General features: G+C 39.3%; 2 protein-coding genes and 5 non-coding genes across 8 annotated transcripts; 2 read left to right on the top strand and 5 right to left on the bottom strand.

The window, feature by feature from the left end:
- Positions 1-494: 494 nt before the first annotated feature.
- mustn1b (musculoskeletal, embryonic nuclear protein 1b) lies at positions 495-1960 on the bottom strand. Its single transcript, XM_086291639.1, has 3 exons — positions 1801-1960; positions 1575-1698; positions 495-853 (listed from the first exon to the last, which is right to left on the bottom strand). Exons 1-3 carry the CDS (start codon positions 1807-1809, stop codon positions 738-740), a joined length of 249 nt encoding a protein of 82 aa, XP_086147765.1. The 5' UTR covers positions 1810-1960; the 3' UTR covers positions 495-737.
- On the top strand, positions 1323-1394 carry trnae-cuc (transfer RNA glutamic acid (anticodon CUC)). The gene has a single exon. It is a non-coding gene; the product is annotated as a tRNA-Glu (tRNA).
- A 1281-nt stretch (positions 1961-3241) lies between the features above and the next one.
- On the bottom strand, positions 3242-17760 carry stimate (STIM activating enhance). 2 transcript variants are annotated; one of them, XM_086291638.1, is made up of 9 exons: positions 17603-17759; positions 16757-17276; positions 14002-14050; positions 13808-13903; positions 13581-13702; positions 13212-13324; positions 11004-11081; positions 10459-10602; positions 3242-5627 (listed from the first exon to the last, which is right to left on the bottom strand). In XM_086291638.1, exons 2-9 carry the CDS (start codon positions 16980-16982, stop codon positions 5514-5516), a joined length of 942 nt encoding a protein of 313 aa, XP_086147764.1. In that variant the 5' UTR covers positions 16983-17276; positions 17603-17759; the 3' UTR covers positions 3242-5513. The 2 variants fall into 2 exon arrangements, with proteins under 2 accessions (XP_086147764.1, XP_086147762.1); XM_086291636.1 differs by having other exon boundaries at positions 16757-17760.
- trnae-cuc (transfer RNA glutamic acid (anticodon CUC)) lies at positions 3398-3469 on the top strand. Its single transcript has one exon. It is a non-coding gene; the product is annotated as a tRNA-Glu (tRNA).
- trnar-acg (transfer RNA arginine (anticodon ACG)) lies at positions 6399-6471 on the bottom strand. The gene has a single exon. It is a non-coding gene; the product is annotated as a tRNA-Arg (tRNA).
- On the bottom strand, positions 7346-7418 carry trnar-acg (transfer RNA arginine (anticodon ACG)). Its single transcript has one exon. It is a non-coding gene; the product is annotated as a tRNA-Arg (tRNA).
- trnar-acg (transfer RNA arginine (anticodon ACG)) lies at positions 8155-8227 on the bottom strand. Its single transcript has one exon. It is a non-coding gene; the product is annotated as a tRNA-Arg (tRNA).
- Positions 17761-17793: the final 33 nt, after the last annotated feature.

The raw sequence follows: 17793 nt of genomic DNA on the forward strand, positions 1-17793 counted from the left end.
AAGATGTGTTTGTCATTTAGCCCAGAAACATAAGTAGACATAATCTCCGCAGACAGTAAACTAGATTTTTGTCTGCTTATTTGTTGTGTTGCAATTTTGGCGAACAACTATTGATGTTGGCTCTTCTCTATTCCAGACCTAGCCAGATCTGGTAACTCATTTTGTGGCACTATGCTGACCAACCCCCACATTTCTATTTGTTCACTAGTTAGGGATCAGCGTTTAAAATACAACAAATGAACATTTATTTTTTTGATACTTAGGGAAGGCCTCTGAAAATCTAGAGATTTGTTAACACATAACTTTAAAAGAAAGAGCTTTACAGTCCTGTACAATAATAGAACATCAGGATTTATCACACATTTGTATTTTGGTGCAGATGTGCACATTTGCATTAAAAAACATTTGTTCGAAAGTGTTTTTTTTTTTTTTACTTTTACAATAATTGGATTACAATAAGCAGATTATAATATGTTGAAATAAAAGTCTTAAGGTTGCTTGTCACAGTGAGAGTTTATTTAGGAAAATGCTGAACACAAGTAAAAAAACAAAAAAATTTTTCACAATATATAATCATAGCAATGAACCACATTCATCTGTCTTCAATTAATCTTTCTTACATTTTTCATTAAAGCAGGAAGAAGCACACACTTAAAAGTCTCTGAGTCTGAAGCACAAAGCCAACAGTGTGCATGTTCATCCTGTGCTATTTGTTTGGTTTCAGGTTGCAGTGTGCTTCACTTGCTGAACACACTGGCTCCAGGAGCTTTGGCAGATGTGGGCTGGTCAAGCACGGTCTCCTTTCCTGTCCTCACACCACTGAACACAGATGGAGCAACTTTGCCCGCGCGTTCTGATCACAGAACGAGACAGAGACACAAGACACGTGTCAGAAAAACACTCTCTATTTGTGGCACTTCCTCGATTCATAGTTGAGAATTTGACATTCAAATTTTTAATCAGGCACTTCTTAGTACCAGGCACCAACCCCAAAGGAATACTAATCATTCAACGTCATGTCCAAGTAAGCTGCTATTAAAACTATATCAGACTATGAGGTGTTTGGAGTGTGGACATCTAGTACACTTATATGGATGTGTATGTGTGCAATGTTCGTGAGATAGTGCTGTCGTAGGACTTTTTTTCTGTATTTACTTCTTCATAGAGTCCAATGTCAATGTTTGAAGAAGCTATAAAATGTCCCTCCACTCACTCCGACAGAAACCATTGGTGATTTATTATCAAGAAAACTACACGAAACACGGGGAACTCATCGTCGGTGTGTCCTTTAAAAGTGATACATGTTTTCGTAGTTTCAGCTCTCCCTGGTGGTCTAGTGGTTAGGATTCGGCGCTCTCACCGCCGCGGCCCGGGTTCGATTCCCGGTCAGGGAACTCGTTTTTTTTTCCCCTCTCTCTCTCTTTTAAACAATCGGACACGAATACAACACAAAGTCAACTAGTCTGTTTTTACGAGATATACATAGTCATGTTTACGGTCTATGCGCCCATGAGTTCATACTTGTTATTCCAGGAAGACATAATGCCTTTGCAGACAGCAAAGACTTTACTCACCACACTCCACCATGACCTCATAGGTCTTACTCTTAACCTCGCCCTTCAGTCCCAGTTTACTGCGGGCTCCTTTGAGGTCCTCTTCCTTCATCGGTGGGCGCTTCTTCTTTTTTACCTCGCCTGGCTACAGTAAAAAAAATAAGGGCAAATAAAACGTATGTGACTCTCTGGTTAAGCGTGGATTCATTGTGTATTCATTTGCTGTATGTGAGGTGATGTAACGTACCTGTGACATGGCTGTTAGAGTTGGTGCTCTGATCCCGCAGACAGTGTAATTGATTTGTTGGTTGTTATTCTGTTGTGTGTGTGTGTCTGTCCCCCAGACATTATATATAGTCCTGTGTCAGCCTGCAGTGAGTCAGTCAGGCCCCCCCTGCCATCGGTTCCACTGCCTGTTGTCACAGTGTATTATTAGGTGTGACGTGAAGGATAGTACAGCTGGAATGGGGTTAACGATAAGCTTACAGGCCAACAGCTGACAATTTCAAGACACAACAGGAGTGGCAGAAGGCTACACCTCCTCCTCCGGTTAACCCTGCACTCACATCCTCTTTTGAAAATGTCTCTGTAGAGCTTTGCACTTTGGACTACATTAAACTAGTGATCACCACCCAGCAGTACCGCCTTGTAGAGCCAGTTCTTGGGAATCTGCTTACTCAGTTCAATAACTTGATTTAGGCAAGAGGATGTTTCTTGTTGGGATGTCATAAAAAGCATTTTCAGCCAGTTAACCATCAAAATAAGGGCTGGACCAGTAAGAGCCGCCCAAATGTCAATCTGGACCAGTTGTGTTTTCAGTACGCATTCTCTGCCAAATCTGTTCGTATGGACCATTAGGACTTAATATCATGTTACTTTATGCACTCGATCCGGATTGTTTTAAATGCGTTTACACTTTTCTTTTTAGCCTGGAACAAGTAAGCAAACAGTTTAGGCAATATTACTCATTAGACTTGGCATCAGTGTTTAAATTCAAGGTGTGAGCTGTGGGATCATGGAAACACCGACTCATCACTGTTTTAACTCAGTGACACACAGTAAGACTCGTTACTGTTTGTATGTGATTGTTACCCACTTAGAGCAGTCAAAGCAGTTATAGGACTTTTAGCCATCATTTGGATTACCCGTTTGTGCAGATGATGATTATGATGATTATTAAGACTTTTCCCAGTGCGATGTTTAGAGCATCTCATTACGCATGTATGTTTATGCTGGCCCGTTAAATATATCCTTCACCCTTAAACAACTGGCTTGGAGCTCCATCATCAGCATTTAAAACCACAACACTTAAAATATCAAACGCAACAAATTATATGTTTTTGAGCAGAACATGGTACTTACAGTAAAAGTAATAAATAGACAAAAAGTCTTAGACAAAGAGACAAAAGGTGCCTTTTAAATTAAGCTGTTGATCCAACATGTCGTGAACTGTAAAGAGCCCCTAAGAATGGCTCCTGGTGCTTAATTACTGCATGTGTATTTGCTGAAAGCAGATCTATTTCTGGGAACACAATCATTACCGGTCGACTCTGATAAGGAAAGCGTTACCCCTAGTGGTAAACAGCAAGCAATCCCCACAATTAAAGAGATGCTGAAATCATCACCGTGTTGTAATTTTGTTGTTTAAACATGGCTTTAAAAAAACAAAACAAAACAAATGCAGATATCAATGAATATCTTTGAATCTCACTTTTATAAAATAAATACAAAGTTTAAAAGTCAAGGTATGAAAAACAGTTTTGGGATGAACATCATCCCCCTTTGTTTTTTTTAACATAAATGCGTTTACACATTTTATGACGTCACACCGTGGTCCCTTTCAATCCCTGGTGGTCTAGTGGTTAGGATTCGGCGCTCTCACCGCCGCGGCCCGGGTTCGATTCCCGGTCAGGGAACACCTTTTCTCTGCCACAACAGAAAGGTAATCCACTACTTTCATTCTGTATCATACCGTTTATTTGGAAAGCATTTATATGATAACTTATTTCCATCAGATGTTGTTCATGAAGTAGATTAAGCTCTGCAAAATACTAAAGCCCTCTTTGTCCTAGTTCAGCTGACAGTTACCATGACTTCTGCACTGTCCCGTACTTTCCCCTTTTTAAAAACGCACAGTCTTTCCTTCTTTACCAACATGCCAAAAACATCAGAATGAAATCATCAGCAGCACCGTAATCATTGTAGTTTAAGTCACGCCTTTTACTTTAAACAGGACCAGCAGTCACACATATATTCAGGACATGCCAGTTTATATACACACACTAGTGTGTGTGTGTTAAATCACACACACAAGCACACCCTTTCTCTCAGCTGCCTGGTCTGCACTTACTGTTTACAGTTTAGAGGTCTATGTACGTCACATTCTTAAGATTAGAGCCTGCTGGATGGTGCTTCATGCCTGAGGGGTGTACTGCAAAGTGAGATTAGTGGTTTAGAAAACTATGTTGAGCATAAACTCAGAGTTTTGTGTCACTAATGTGACTCCATTACTGGACAGGAGCAGGTTATGTTCTGAGTTTCAGTTTAAAAATTAGCAGAAGTCTCACATTTTCACTTACAGCATGTGTTAAGCGCAATGTAGATGCTATGCTAGGGGAATGTATTTCATTTGTGCAAGTTGTTAAGCTGTATCTTAATAAACCACTGAATGAAGTTCCACATTTTTACTGGAATGTGCATGTACTAATAAGATGATACTAACACAAAGAAAGCCTGGCTGTGTTAAAACTGTCTTCGTAGTATACCCCTCTGGAGATCTCGAGCTCTGCTTAAAACAGTCAAAGAAAACAAAACAAAACCGAACCAAAACCAAAAATAAAAAGACTGCTGGTAATTTAACTCAGGCACATTGTTGGAACTACAAAACAAAAACACAACAATAACAAAGGAAAAAAACAAAACAAAAAAACCCCACACATTAGAACGGGGAAAGGCAAAAGCTGAGAAAAATGGGAAATTGTGCAAGAACCTGTTCCCATATTTACTGAAAAAACACTTTTGGGATGAGCATACTCACCTTTTTTGGCCCGAAAGTAAAACACTCAAAACTTAAAAAAAAAAAATAAAAAAAGTACATTCAAGGACTAAAACATACAGTCAGAGCACATCAGTAAAAGAGTCAGACATGTTGCAGTCGTTTGCTTACAGAAAAAACAGTGGCTGAGCTGACATTAGAAGGATGCTGCAGTGCAGCGCTTGCAGTCTTACAGGTTCAACAGTTCAAAAGAGACTTCAGATGTCTTTGTTAAAAGAAATGGAAGATTGCTGCAAGGATTAATGTGCTCCATTCGACTAATGTAACATCACGTACAAGATATACGGTAGAGTCAATACAGTGATTCAAAACCTGACATAATGCTCCTGTTAAAGTTAAAGGGTGTGCAATTGTACACACCGTCACAGACACACGTATAACACAGGCCATGGTGGGGCATCTACATGTGACGACAACAGGACAGATGTTAACGTGGAATGAACACAAGGAATACATCTTTTTTTTGTTTGTTTGCTCATTTTTGTTTGTTTGTTTTGGGGGGAGGAGGGTGCACTTCGGAAGGATATCAAATGTAACCCAGTACATCATATTTGGCTCTGCTGGAGCCAGTTCAGTTTTCCTATTACATTAAGGATTTAACAGTAACTTCACTCATTGTTTTTCCCAGTGTCCTGAAACACAACACTCACATCATGAGAGCCATGTTTAAAATAAACAATGATAAAAAAATTAAAAAAAAAACAAAGGAAAGAAAAATGGTCGACTGCTAAAAAAAAAAAGTTCATATAGCTGTCCTCCAGGAGCCAATGGTAAAGGAGCTTCAGATACAGTGTATTATTTTGTAATTGAAGGTCACTGATTGAAGGCAATATCACACAATCTGTAGGGGAACGGGGAAATGTACGCAGACTTTTTGATCCTAACAGTAAAGCTAGGCACGCAGGTCAGACAGGGATCCCCATGCGAAGCTTCTTCTTTTTCACCATCTTCACACCAGTGAGTCGACGGACATCGTCTTCATCAGACTCATCCATTTCGTCATCTGCAGAGAAAAGGATCTGAGGAAAACGAAGGAGAGACAGAGATATATCAAACCTCAAAGGTTAGACGAGGTTAACGGTTACATTTAAAAAACAAACAAACAAACAAACAAAAACAAGAAAAAAAAAAAGATCCACGATGACTGCCATCATCATTATCATGTTGACTCCCAGGTGCACTGTTTACTCTAAAGTGCTTGATCACACAATGGGGATAAACACAGAAATATTTCTTTTTATATTTGCCCTCCAGATGTTTTAGAGCCCGTTCCCATAAAAGCACAATCATATTCCAATCTAGCCTCACAACCTCATTGCTGATGTAGCTTTTTTTGTTTTTAACCTTGCTCAAAAAATACATGAAAAGAAAGTCTGTGGGGGGGGCGCAGAGTAAAGCACATAAACCTAACAAAGAAGACCTCCCACATAAAACTCGAGCTCCCAAATGAGCATAATACGAAAGCATGATAGCATAATTTTATATTGTCTAATATTCTCACTAAGGAAAAAAAAAAAAAAAAAAAACAGTGGGAATGACTGTTTTATTTTACAAACTAACAAAATCTAAAGTAATAGCACAACTTAATACATGAAAAGATCACAAGCCAGCGAGGAGTCGAATTAAAGTTTCACTTAACAACTGTTTAAAAAGCCAATACATGTCTGCATCATTTCATAATCAACCCCTGCTAATTTTGTATTTTAACATGTGGAAAAGGAAACAAAAAAAAGAAAGACTTTACTGAGTACTACTGTCAATGTAACCCCAGAAAGAAAAAAGAAAAGTTACGAGCCAGCCAGGAGTCGAACCTAGAATCTTCTGATCCGTAGTCAGACGCGTTATCCATTGCGCCACTGGCCCCATGGTTCAACCACTGTGGCCCATCCCCCACAGTTGTGCCCTGGGTGCAAGGTCCACGTGTAGCAGCAACACTTTCTCGGAAAGGGAAGCTAAACTGCACTGCTGTGACCTTTCATGCTTTCAAAATCCATTTGATGTTGTTTCACAATGTAAACACATCCTAACAGAAGCTGGAGTAAACACTACTTCACAAATAAATAGGAGGGAAAAGATGACTGCGTTAAAGGGGACAAGAAACGCTAGACATTAACAGCCAATTAATTAAAACTCATTGTTGCAGCAAAGACAGCACAAATGTGATCCCCTTAAACTGATTTTTGGTTTTAGTGTCTTTATTTTCCTCTGAGTTATTGATTCTGTTACATCCATGTCAGTGGTTGAGAGCAGTGCTCTATCGTGTAAATTAGCCTTTATATGTGCAGTGTTTCAGGTCCCCTTTAAGGAGAGTTGTTGTGTTTTTCATAAAGAGGAATTTGGAGAGTGATTAAATACTGGACTTGTGGAGGTCTGTGCAACCTCATTAACATAACTATAGTTATTAATAATTACATCTGTGACTGTTAACTGAACTGCACTGTTGCTCATTTGCACACCATGTAGTAACTGCCCACATATGTTCATGTCGGTTTATGCTCAATATTGTGGTCACAAAATGCCCTAAAATCTCTCCACAGAAAAGGTTACAAACTCCTGAATCTTAAAAGCTAGTCATTGTAGCTTTATTTAACGAAGTTATGCTGTAATTTTACTATAGCGTTAAGTAGGTCAGAGAAAATGTATTCATAGTATGACTGTTCTCATCTTATGCAAGAATAACAATAATTGCTTCTATTATTTCAACCAAATCAAAGCAACCCAGAAAATAAAACATATACGAGCCAGCCAGGAGTCGAACCTAGAATCTTCTGATCCGTAGTCAGACGCGTTATCCATTGCGCCACTGGCCCGCAGTGGAATGCAGTGCCTCCCTACAGGAATACATGCGTTTTACTACAGCTCAGCCCATCCCCCACAGTCTATTGCTCTGCTGACTGCATGTGGTATTCAACAGCAACACACAAGAAGAAGGAAGTAACACAAAGCTTGCGTTTGTCAACGCTGCATGACTGCTACAGTGTTCAAATGCCTCAAAAGTAAGCCTGATATTGCTTTGAGATTGAACATACATACATCAAATATATACAAATCTGTAACACTGCACATGAACTTATAAACAACCACCAATTTTACAGGCCAAAAATCATTTCAGTCAAAGGATAATAATATGTGTATTGATTTCTGAGTCCTTGCTAAGATAACATGAAAATAATAATACGCATTTATACTCTGCCCTACTCTACTTGGACCAGCCGGTTGTTGACTTTGTGGCATGTTTCTAACAGCAAAGTTGCTGAGTGCCCTCTGATGAACAAACATTGCAAAGACTATTTCTCCCATGTATCCTTTACTTTACTTTTTAAATTTTAATCTAACAACTGTTTAAAATGCTACACCCTGTCTGGATCATTTCATTTTCCTAATCAACACCTGCTAAGGAAACAAGAACACTGCCCCCCCCCCCTTCAAAAAAAAAAAAAAAAAAACTTCCAGCAAGGGACAACAGTCACTGAGTACTACTGTCAATCTAACACCAAAAGGAAAAGAAAAGAAAAAAAAAAAGCAAAAAAAAAAAAAAAAAAGCTACGAGCCAGCCAGGAGTCGAACCTAGAATCTTCTGATCCGTAGTCAGACGCGTTATCCATTGCGCCACTGGCCCACTGCAGAACAAAGGAGCCGCCTACACAAATACGTGTGTGTCCACAACTCTGTGGTATGGTAACAGCATGCGCATAACAGTATAAAATTCCAGAAAATCTAGGGACTATCTCATCAACTTTATTTATAAAGCACTTTAAAACAACCACAGCTGACACAAAGTGCTGTACATTGGAACTGTAAAATAAAATTACATGAGATATAAATAAAGAACAAATAAAAGAAGAGTGAAATCATTAATTAAATAACTACTTCAATTAAAAGAGAAACTAAGTCTCACTGAGGTTAAAAGCCAAGGAATAAAAGTGGGTTTTAAGACGTGATTTAAAAGTGGACAGTGAAGGGGCCTCTCTAACATGCATGGGCAAATTATTCCATAATTTTGGAGCCACAATAGAGAAGGCCCTGTCCCCTCTGAGCTTCCTCCTGGATCTCGGTACCTCCAGGAGCAGCTGGTCAGCTGACCTGAGAGACCGACAGGGTATTGTGGGTATGTGGGGATGAAGAAGCTCAGAGAGGTAAGGCGGGGCAAGACTGTGAAGGCATTTAAAAACAAACATAAGAATTTTAAAATTAACTCTAAAAGACACAGGCAGCCAGTGCAGAGAGGCCAGCACGGGGGTTATATGCTCTCTTTTTCGAGTTCCTGTTAGAAGTCGTGCAGCCGCATTTTGAACCAGCTGCAGACGTGAGAGCAATGACTGACTGACCCACACATAAAGTGAGTTACAGTAGTCCAGGCGGGAAGAAATAAAAGCATGGATCACTGTTTCAAGGTGCTGCCTCGAAAGAAAAGATTTTACTCTTGCCAGTCGCCTTAAATGATAAAAACTGGACTTCACCACTGCTCTGATTTGGTTGTCCAATTTAAAATCACTGTCCAACTTAAAACCAAGGTCAGTAACAACAGATTTAAAATAGACTTCCAGGGATCCTAAAACAACAGAGGAGGACTCACAGGGACCACTGGGTCCAAACACCAACACTTCTGTCTTCTTTTCATTAAAATTTAAAAAGTTTAGAGCCAACCAAGCTTTAATGTCATCTAGACATGTCAAGAGAGGTTTTATGGAGATGCCATCCTATCTGTCCTAACATTTGAAAAATGTTATTGAATGAATGATGAATGAATACTGTGTGTGTGTGTGTGGAGAAGAGATATGTAAACACTAGTTTACCAGCTATAAAGTAGCACTGAAACATTTACTGTGTAAATGTCCTGAACAAAAAATCATTATACACACTTTATTGTACTCTGTTGCTTCCATATATGACTTATTGTCTGGAAATATGGGGTAATGCATATAAAACGAACACTCTTCCTATTTTCAAGTTACAAAAAAGAGCTATAAGAATTATAAACCAATCAAACTATATAGAACCAACTAACATTTTGTTTATTAATCTGAATACCCAGAAATTTTATGATTTAGTTGAATATAAAATGGCACAGATAATGTATAAAGCACAAAATAACTTGCTTTGCCCCAGTACTCAAAAGCCGTTCAAAGTCAGAGAGAGTCAATATGACTTAAGGGGAACAGATTTCTTTAAAAAAAACAAGATAAGGACAAATATAAAGCAGAGATGTGTTTCTGTTAGAGGAGTTAACCTGTGGAATAGTTATGACAGTGATTTAAAAAAGGTGTAGTTCATTTTCCTTGTTTAAAAGTAGAGTATTAGAAAAATAAATAAATTTTATATATATATATATATATATATATATATATATATATATATATATATATATATATATATATAAAAATCAAGAATGAAAAGAGCAAAGAAAACAAAAACAAAAACCAAACTCTTGATTCTTTTGCTTTGATGTAGTTACTTATCTTGTTTGTTTGTTTTGTTTTTGCTTTGTTTTATTCTTTGCTTCGAGCCCTGTGTACAGGAGCTGCATGCAAAAAGATCTTTTGTTAAAAGGGTTGGGGTAATAAGCAAATGCTTCAGCCAATACCTTTTGATTAGCCTTGTCTCATGCTTTCTTGCTTTGTGGTAATCTTTATTATGTCTTCACTGAGATATTTGAATGCTAATCAATAAAAATCAAATCAATCAAATCAAAAAATGCGATGTACCACTTTTTATTAGGTTTGAGCTCAAAAGAAGATTACTGGGTTAAAAAAAAGAGAGACAGAGAGACACAGATGGACTGAAGAAATGAAAATGGTATGTGTCAGTTGAATCTGTCTCCTTTAGCATTAGCTTTCCAGTTAAACTTACCTCTGACTCCGAGTCATCATGGGAAAGAGCTCTTCTGTATCGCACCTTGCCGTTCCCCCGTGAGTCCTCTTCCCTCTCTTCAAGCTTTGCTTTTGTCCTATGCTTCTTCATTAAGAAATTATCTACTACCCAGAACATTAGGGCCTACGTGACACAGAAAATACAGGTGGATGATTTTTCTACAGAACTGATTCAAGCGGTTTTTAAAAATCCACCAAAACTAGAGAAACAGCTTTTACCTTTGTGTGCATGCAATACAATGGGCACTGATGATTTTGGTAACCAATGACAATGTCTCACTGCACGTTAGTGACACAATATTATCGCAGTACTTCACTCACTTCATTCATGTAATTGTGACTTGTAACATTTTTTGATTTGTTGAGTAACATACATTGTGATTTATCACATTGTTTCAACTACAAACTAGGTCCTCAAATTAAACAATTTTTCTTCCACCCCTGCTAGACATGTAATATTGGTTTTGCAGGAGATGTAAAATTCAGACAAAAAAGAGAAGAAAGATAAAATAAGGGCAGACTTACATTTACGAAGAACGGAACGATGAGCATAACGATGGCCAGTTCCAGGGCAGGATTGTGTATAGGCTTGAGGAGTGCCAGCTGCCACACAAACAAACACAACAAGCACAAATATAATGTTGCACTTAGTGACAGCATTAACTTTTGATGGTTAAACATGCAGCCCATAATATTATTGTACAATGACAATATTATAGTCTTAAATGGGGTCGGGACGGGTCTGTCATATTCAAGCGAAATATAAGCAAATATAAGCAAATGTGCGGCATTTAAGAAAACAAGCTGAATGGAAAACAGCTGCTGCAAATACAAAGGAAAGAAAGAGGAAAGCTGGCAAATCTGCAGACTGTATAGTATGCATAGATAGGCATCAATGAGGCATCATCCCTGTGCTGTAAATCGCGGTTACTACAATTACAGCAGTATTACCGTTAAATTAACGTGTTGCAGATAAACAACCTTTTATTTCTATTTATTTATTTTTTTTAGCTGTAACCCCGTGGTTTTAGACCATTATTTCACGCACAGACTAAAATGAAAATTACTGTTACTTTAACCGGACACAAAACCACAGAACTACTAAATTTTTTTTAAATAAAAGAGGCGAAGACGCCAAAAGATGCTCTCCCACCTTGGATGTGCTCTGCTAGCTAGCACGTTAACGAAATCTGGAGGAGAGGCCACATTTTTACCTCACTGCCGTAACGACACTTTACTCTGAAGGCTTTTTTTTTCTTTCCCGACAAGAAGAACTTTTCTATCATGTATAGAAGTTGTCAACGACCGACGCTCATAGTGAGACGAGGGAAAGGCGGATCCCGCACGTAATTTGCGTAGCTTACGTAGTCACCGCATGGCCTGAGGTGCGTTCATCCCCCCCCCAACACTGAGGTCTCAAATAATCAGTGCGCCACAATTGCTAAAGTACAGCACAACAAACTGTTTTGGGCATGAAAAAACTGTCTTTGGAGGCCCAGTGGTTAGGAATTAATGCTTTCAGTGCCCCTGGGTCAAGTCCAGCAGGGGAATGAATGCAATAGTTTCTCAATTAAATGCAAGCTGCACCCTGGGCCAGGAACAACTGCTGCTCACACCACACAGACTCTGAAAACATCTGCAGAGCCAACAAAGGTAGTACTGAAGAACCCAGAGTGAAGTTAAACCCGAGTGTACACTAACCCCAGTCAAACTGCCAGAGGCTGACCTTCAGCAGGTAACAAACACAGTGATGGATTACGGACTCTTTTTCTAATGCTGCAATATTAAAATCACAGTTAAGTGCTCTTTGGACAACTTGCTTGGCTGTTAGCTTTGTGCTCATACTGAAACACCCAAAGAAAGATGCTGTGTGTCCTCATCATTTGTGAGATTAATTTAATTATTAAATGGTAATTATGTAAGTGTATATCTCAATGTGAAAGTAAAACTGTTAGTAGCATAACAAAATACCTTCTCCAGGGAATACTTAAAAATATAAATCATTACTTACAAATGCTTTTGAGTAATGACTCAGAAAATGCTGTTTAAGTGTGCCTTATTGTATACACAGTGATGTAGGACCAAGGTTATTATTGTTAAATATAACTAAATAAAACCTGAAACTATATAAATATAAAAACTACACATTTGAAAAAACTAAACTAAACTAAAATATAGCACAAAATTTGTATTTGTTGGATTGGTAAAAAAAAATTTTAAATTAAAAGTTGCTTCATGAGGTTTAATATATTATTTACTGAGACTTGATGTCGACAACACTGAGTCAACTGCTTTCAAAAAGTGTTGTTTTTTTTTTTTAAATATCTGTACTGATTTTTGTAGATCTTACCACTGATATATGCCCTCCAAACAATAATTAATAAAGACTAAGACTGAAATTAACATGAATTAAACTAAAACATTTCCAAAAAACTAAACTGAAACTCTGGAAACTAGCTGAACCTAAACTAAATTGTAGAAATTACAAAAATATAATAACTCTCTATAACCATGCTTTACTGTATTTACACAAGTTCTCTGGGCATCATCTTTGTGTACTAAACTTCCCAAATTACTCCTAAACAAACTAGCACAACACCCACCAAAACGTTCAGGTGTAGAAAACAAGACCAGAGCAGCATGCCGAGTGAGAGGCAGGGCTGACCCGTGTAAAGTGAATTTACCTCGCATGTATAGTATGATCATGTACGAAAAACACACTCTTCTACTGACCTGCTTCCACTGGGGGATGAGGAGGACCAACATGATAAGGACTTTCTCAAACATCATGATGAGAATGTAGAGGATACACTGCCCCAGCCACGCTGTGCACTGCACTGGCTCTCCTGGGGAGACAGATGATTGTCTAAAACCATGATTATGTATTTCACATATACACACACACACACACACACACACACACACACACACACACACACACACATATATATAGTACAAAAATATTAGATGTCACTGCTTTGGTGTTACATAATTGCCAACAGAACAAAGTAAAGCATTGAAAGGGTAGGAAATGGCACTGAAGCGCTATAATAGCAAGGGCAGCTACTGCCCTCCACTGGACATCACAGGCACTGTCCTCACCGTATTCTCCAAAACGCAGGGAGTCCCATTGCCTCCATTCTACAATAGCACTGACGGCTCTTACCCCTGCATAGATCAGCAACATGCCCAGAGAAGCATCTAACAAGAAATTAATGAGGTATCTGGAGGGAAAATGGAAAATTAATGTGAACTGAGTGTCTACAAAGTTAAATTATCTTCATTTTAAAAAGATTACTCTGATTTATCAGAGACATCCAAATACTCACAATGAGCAGGGATCCTCCTCTGTGAGGTCCGACAAATAGACATTAGCAAAGTGGATGAAGAGCATCCCAATTGCCTGTTTTGAGGTGTCCAGAAACCTGCACATACACGCTTACGTTACTTCCAAGGCACTCCAGTGGGTCTCATGCGGTTTCTTTGCATAGAAATTAATTTAGCGCTGGCTCGATTCCCTTACCAGATCTTCCAGGGTCTCCTCTCATGTTTGGGCTCCCTGAAGCGCTTCACTGTAGAGGAAAGAGAGTGCCACACAGATAGTGGGATTTTGCAAACAGAGTTGCACACATTCAAACATTCTCTCTTGTTTTCATTAAACAAAGTTACCCAACCCTCCTCTGAGCCATCAAACCTCCAGTGAGCATTTTATTGCTTTCGTATATGAATACCGGTTTATTCTAAGACTCTTGCCGTCGTTGCCCTGATATCAGTCAATTAAGTGAACAAGCGAGAAATCAAAGAGTTTCTAATCAAGCTGACATGAAACTACTAGCTATGAGAGTTTAAGTGAAAGGGAATGGATGCTTCTTTCAAAATGTCACAAAGGGAGAGAATCAATAAATCAGTGTTAGAAGGAAAACTGTTCATCTAGTCTGCCCAATTTAAAGATACATGAAATAAAGTGGTACAAATTAAGCTATTAGTGAACTGTTTGCTAAGCACTCCTGCTGGGTAACAAACACTAAAGCCACTGTATGTGTGCATCGGTGTGACTGTTATTCTGGGAAGCAATCTGCTTCACTCAAGTCTTTGCTTTATGGCTCCATCATGGAAAGTGGACATCAAACTACCTCACTTTTGTAAACTTAAACTAAATGTTGTTGTTGCTCTGTCCAAATATATACTGAGGGCTGCTTTTTACGGAAAACGATGAGCTCAGTTTGTGCTCCGAACGAGTGTGACTTCATAACCAACACACCCCACTTACAGCTGGGTGTGATGTGAAGGCAGACAGAGGCCTCTGCTTCCTCCTTCTGCCCAGAAAAAAAAACAAAAAAAAACTACTCACTGCTGCGAGGCTGCTGAGCCACATAAAACTAAGGCTTCTCTCATTAGGTCACACAGCTGCCAGTTTGGTGCCAGACACTGGCTGAACCCAATCTTCTGTGCCAGCGTTTCCTTGTCTGTGTTTATGGACATTTGCCTGCCAATTTCTAATGTAAAGCTACCTTAGCCTGAGGTGTAAAAAGAAAAGTTTTACAGTCTGTCCACATGGAGAAGTAAAAGAAGATGAGCTTAATGACAACAAGCAACTAGAGACAATCTAGCGAACAGTCTCATGCTGCAGTAGGTGTCACCAAAATGACATTTAGCCATCACGAGACAAGGACAGCCAAAGAAAAAAGAAAAACTAGATATAGTGTTGCACTACAATCTATGTTGACTACATAAGACAGCATGTTTGATAAGGTTTACTACATGTTTTGTGTGTGTGTGTGTGTGTGTGTGTGTGTGTGTGTGTGTGTGTGTGTGTGTGTGTGTGTGTGTGTGTGTGTGTGTGTGTGTGTGTGTGTGTGTGATGCATTTATAAAACTTTTCAGGTGTGTAGCTGAGATCAAACTAAACGTCCAGTCTGAAGAGGTGAAGTGAACCATGAGTGCTCAGTAAAGGACACTAAAAGAAGGCAATCAATGGGGTTGTCCTGCCATTTCATACCCATGCCCCACATTTTAAGTATTACATTACTGTAAGTATTATTTCAGTATTTCTAACTCCCAGTATGAGAGCTCTCTGAGTTATAAAGACATTTATACTTCGGTGCGCTCTTAACATCAGACCCATTAGGAAGGACCCTCATCATGAAATTAAATACAATGCTCATTATGAATGCAACCTTGAAACAAGATTGGTTCAGGTCTGGGTTAATGATGACTGCCACCGGTTTGTGTTGACCAGGAAGGTGCTGTTAGAAACTATGCTACTGCTGCAGACAAATGAGAGGAATGTTGTTGGACTCTGCACCATTGCACATATTATTGTCTGTGTCATGTTGCAATTGTGCGTCTGTTCTGTTTACATTGAGAGCTTATGTCAATAAAGCTAATTCTAATTGTGATTCTGAGGTCGTGAGAAGAACAGAGAATGTTTACAGATGTAGAGAAGAGGGACATGCACAGAGGCGAGTTAAAGGGTGAGACAGAGGCAGGTGATCCAGTGTGGCAACCCCTAAACAACTGAAAGAAGTAGTGTTTTGAAAACTCAGTGATACTTCAGTTTTCAAATCCTATTTAAGATGGTCTCTCTAAATAGTTTATTAAATAAATAAATAAATAAATAAATAAATATAATAATAATAATAATAATAATAAGATGATTTCTACTTCTGAAATCCATATATGCTAGTTGAGACAAAGAAACCTCATTAGTAGCTGTTACTGTGAAGCACCTACAGGATATATAGAGTGACCATCACTTGAGATACAGCACTTTATTTAAAAAACATATTCTGAAACTACTTAGGACAGTTTTCTATCTGCACATCACCCAATCAAAAGAAAGCAACATTTTATATCTTTGCTTCCTCAACTGACTGCCAAGCAGAAATGTGAAAACTACAGCAACATCCAAACAAAGTCATTTTCATTTATTTTTGCAAAGTTCAGCAGTATATGGAGTACATGCAGCATGAGAGGTCAAATGTGCCAGGAAATGCAGAGAGGAAGTATTTTTTTTTTTTTTTTTTTTAATGATCAACACAGCCAAAAAAGCCCCAACAAGTGACTCTAATTGGTATGCTGTTACAGTGAAGTGAAACCCCTGCATTTAGATTTACACATATTAATGTCGTTTGTCTGGCTCTGTATAGATTTACCTCAACCCTCCCAGCTGAAATCAATATCACATTTGATTATCAGAGTGTTGCTATTGGATGATACCCGCTTACATCAGCAGCTGGTGTCAGATATCTGACACAGCAGAGCATTAGCCATACTTACACATGAGCGTGCTGAAAGCCATCACAGCGAGAAGACCTTGCAGGAAGATCCCAAAGGAGTCCATCAAGGCGCCGTTCTCGCATCCCCGGTTATTGGGATCTGGTGTCGGTGTAGAAGACACCGATGTATTGGTAAGAGACACCGCGGGCATCCCTGCTCCTCCTGGACCAGCCAGTGCCACCTCTCCGTGCTGGGACAGCATGTTGACCCCGCTTGCTGCAGCCATGGGACAGAAGATCTGGACGTGACTAATTAATAAAGTGAAGAAAAGCAGCAGCAGCCGCTCGGACCCAGTTCTGTTGCGAAGTTGCCGGTCAGCTAATCGATACGCTAAGCAGGACAGTCTTCGGTGAAAGATGGTGACATCCTCTCCATTGAAAGCTCGCACTCATTCTCCTGCTTCAGGCATCCATAGCTTCTTTGTCACTGGACAAGTGAAGCCGTCGGCGCTGGAAGTTGCAACGACGTATAGCGTGGTCCCAACTGAGCCGTGTACACAGTTTAAAACGGCAATGCAACACTAAAAAAAAAAAAAAGCTAGTTTAAAGGTACACGCACACAGTGGAGCAAACACTTCCTAGGTCGACCTGGAATCTTCTAATCTGGGAACTAACATCAGCAACAAACATAAGCCCGGCTAAACAGCAAGTGTTTAACGCGTTATACGGACATGTCAGCCACTCGGAGGTAAATTTCAATTGATGGGGAAACCGTCCACCGTCTAGCGACTGAGGTGCTGCTATCGTTATCTACCTAGCTAGCCTCGGAGCGAACTACTGAGTTCAGTTAAGCAAAAGCTTTCAGACAAAGTTATACTTCCTGTAAGGTTTAAAACGGCGCATGTACCGGCATCTCGTGACAGTCGCGCACAATACCAGCTTGTCTGTTTAAAAAGTACAGAAAAATAAATGTGAATAACTGCAGGTCACAGCTCCCGTCTCTTATCCAGCTGCTTCCCCTGCCCAGCAGTGCCCACTCATGTTGACAGACGCTGGGTCACGTGGCGCGCACGTAGCCACAAAGTGCATGCCGGGAAA

Source organism: Aulonocara sp. 'chitande type north' Nkhata Bay, linkage group LG5 (assembly GCF_057382095.1).
Source record: "Aulonocara sp. 'chitande type north' Nkhata Bay isolate Kocher_YH1m ecotype deep benthic linkage group LG5, A_spYH_male_GT1.1, whole genome shotgun sequence".
NCBI lineage: Eukaryota > Metazoa > Chordata > Actinopteri > Cichliformes > Cichlidae > Aulonocara > Aulonocara sp. 'chitande type north' Nkhata Bay.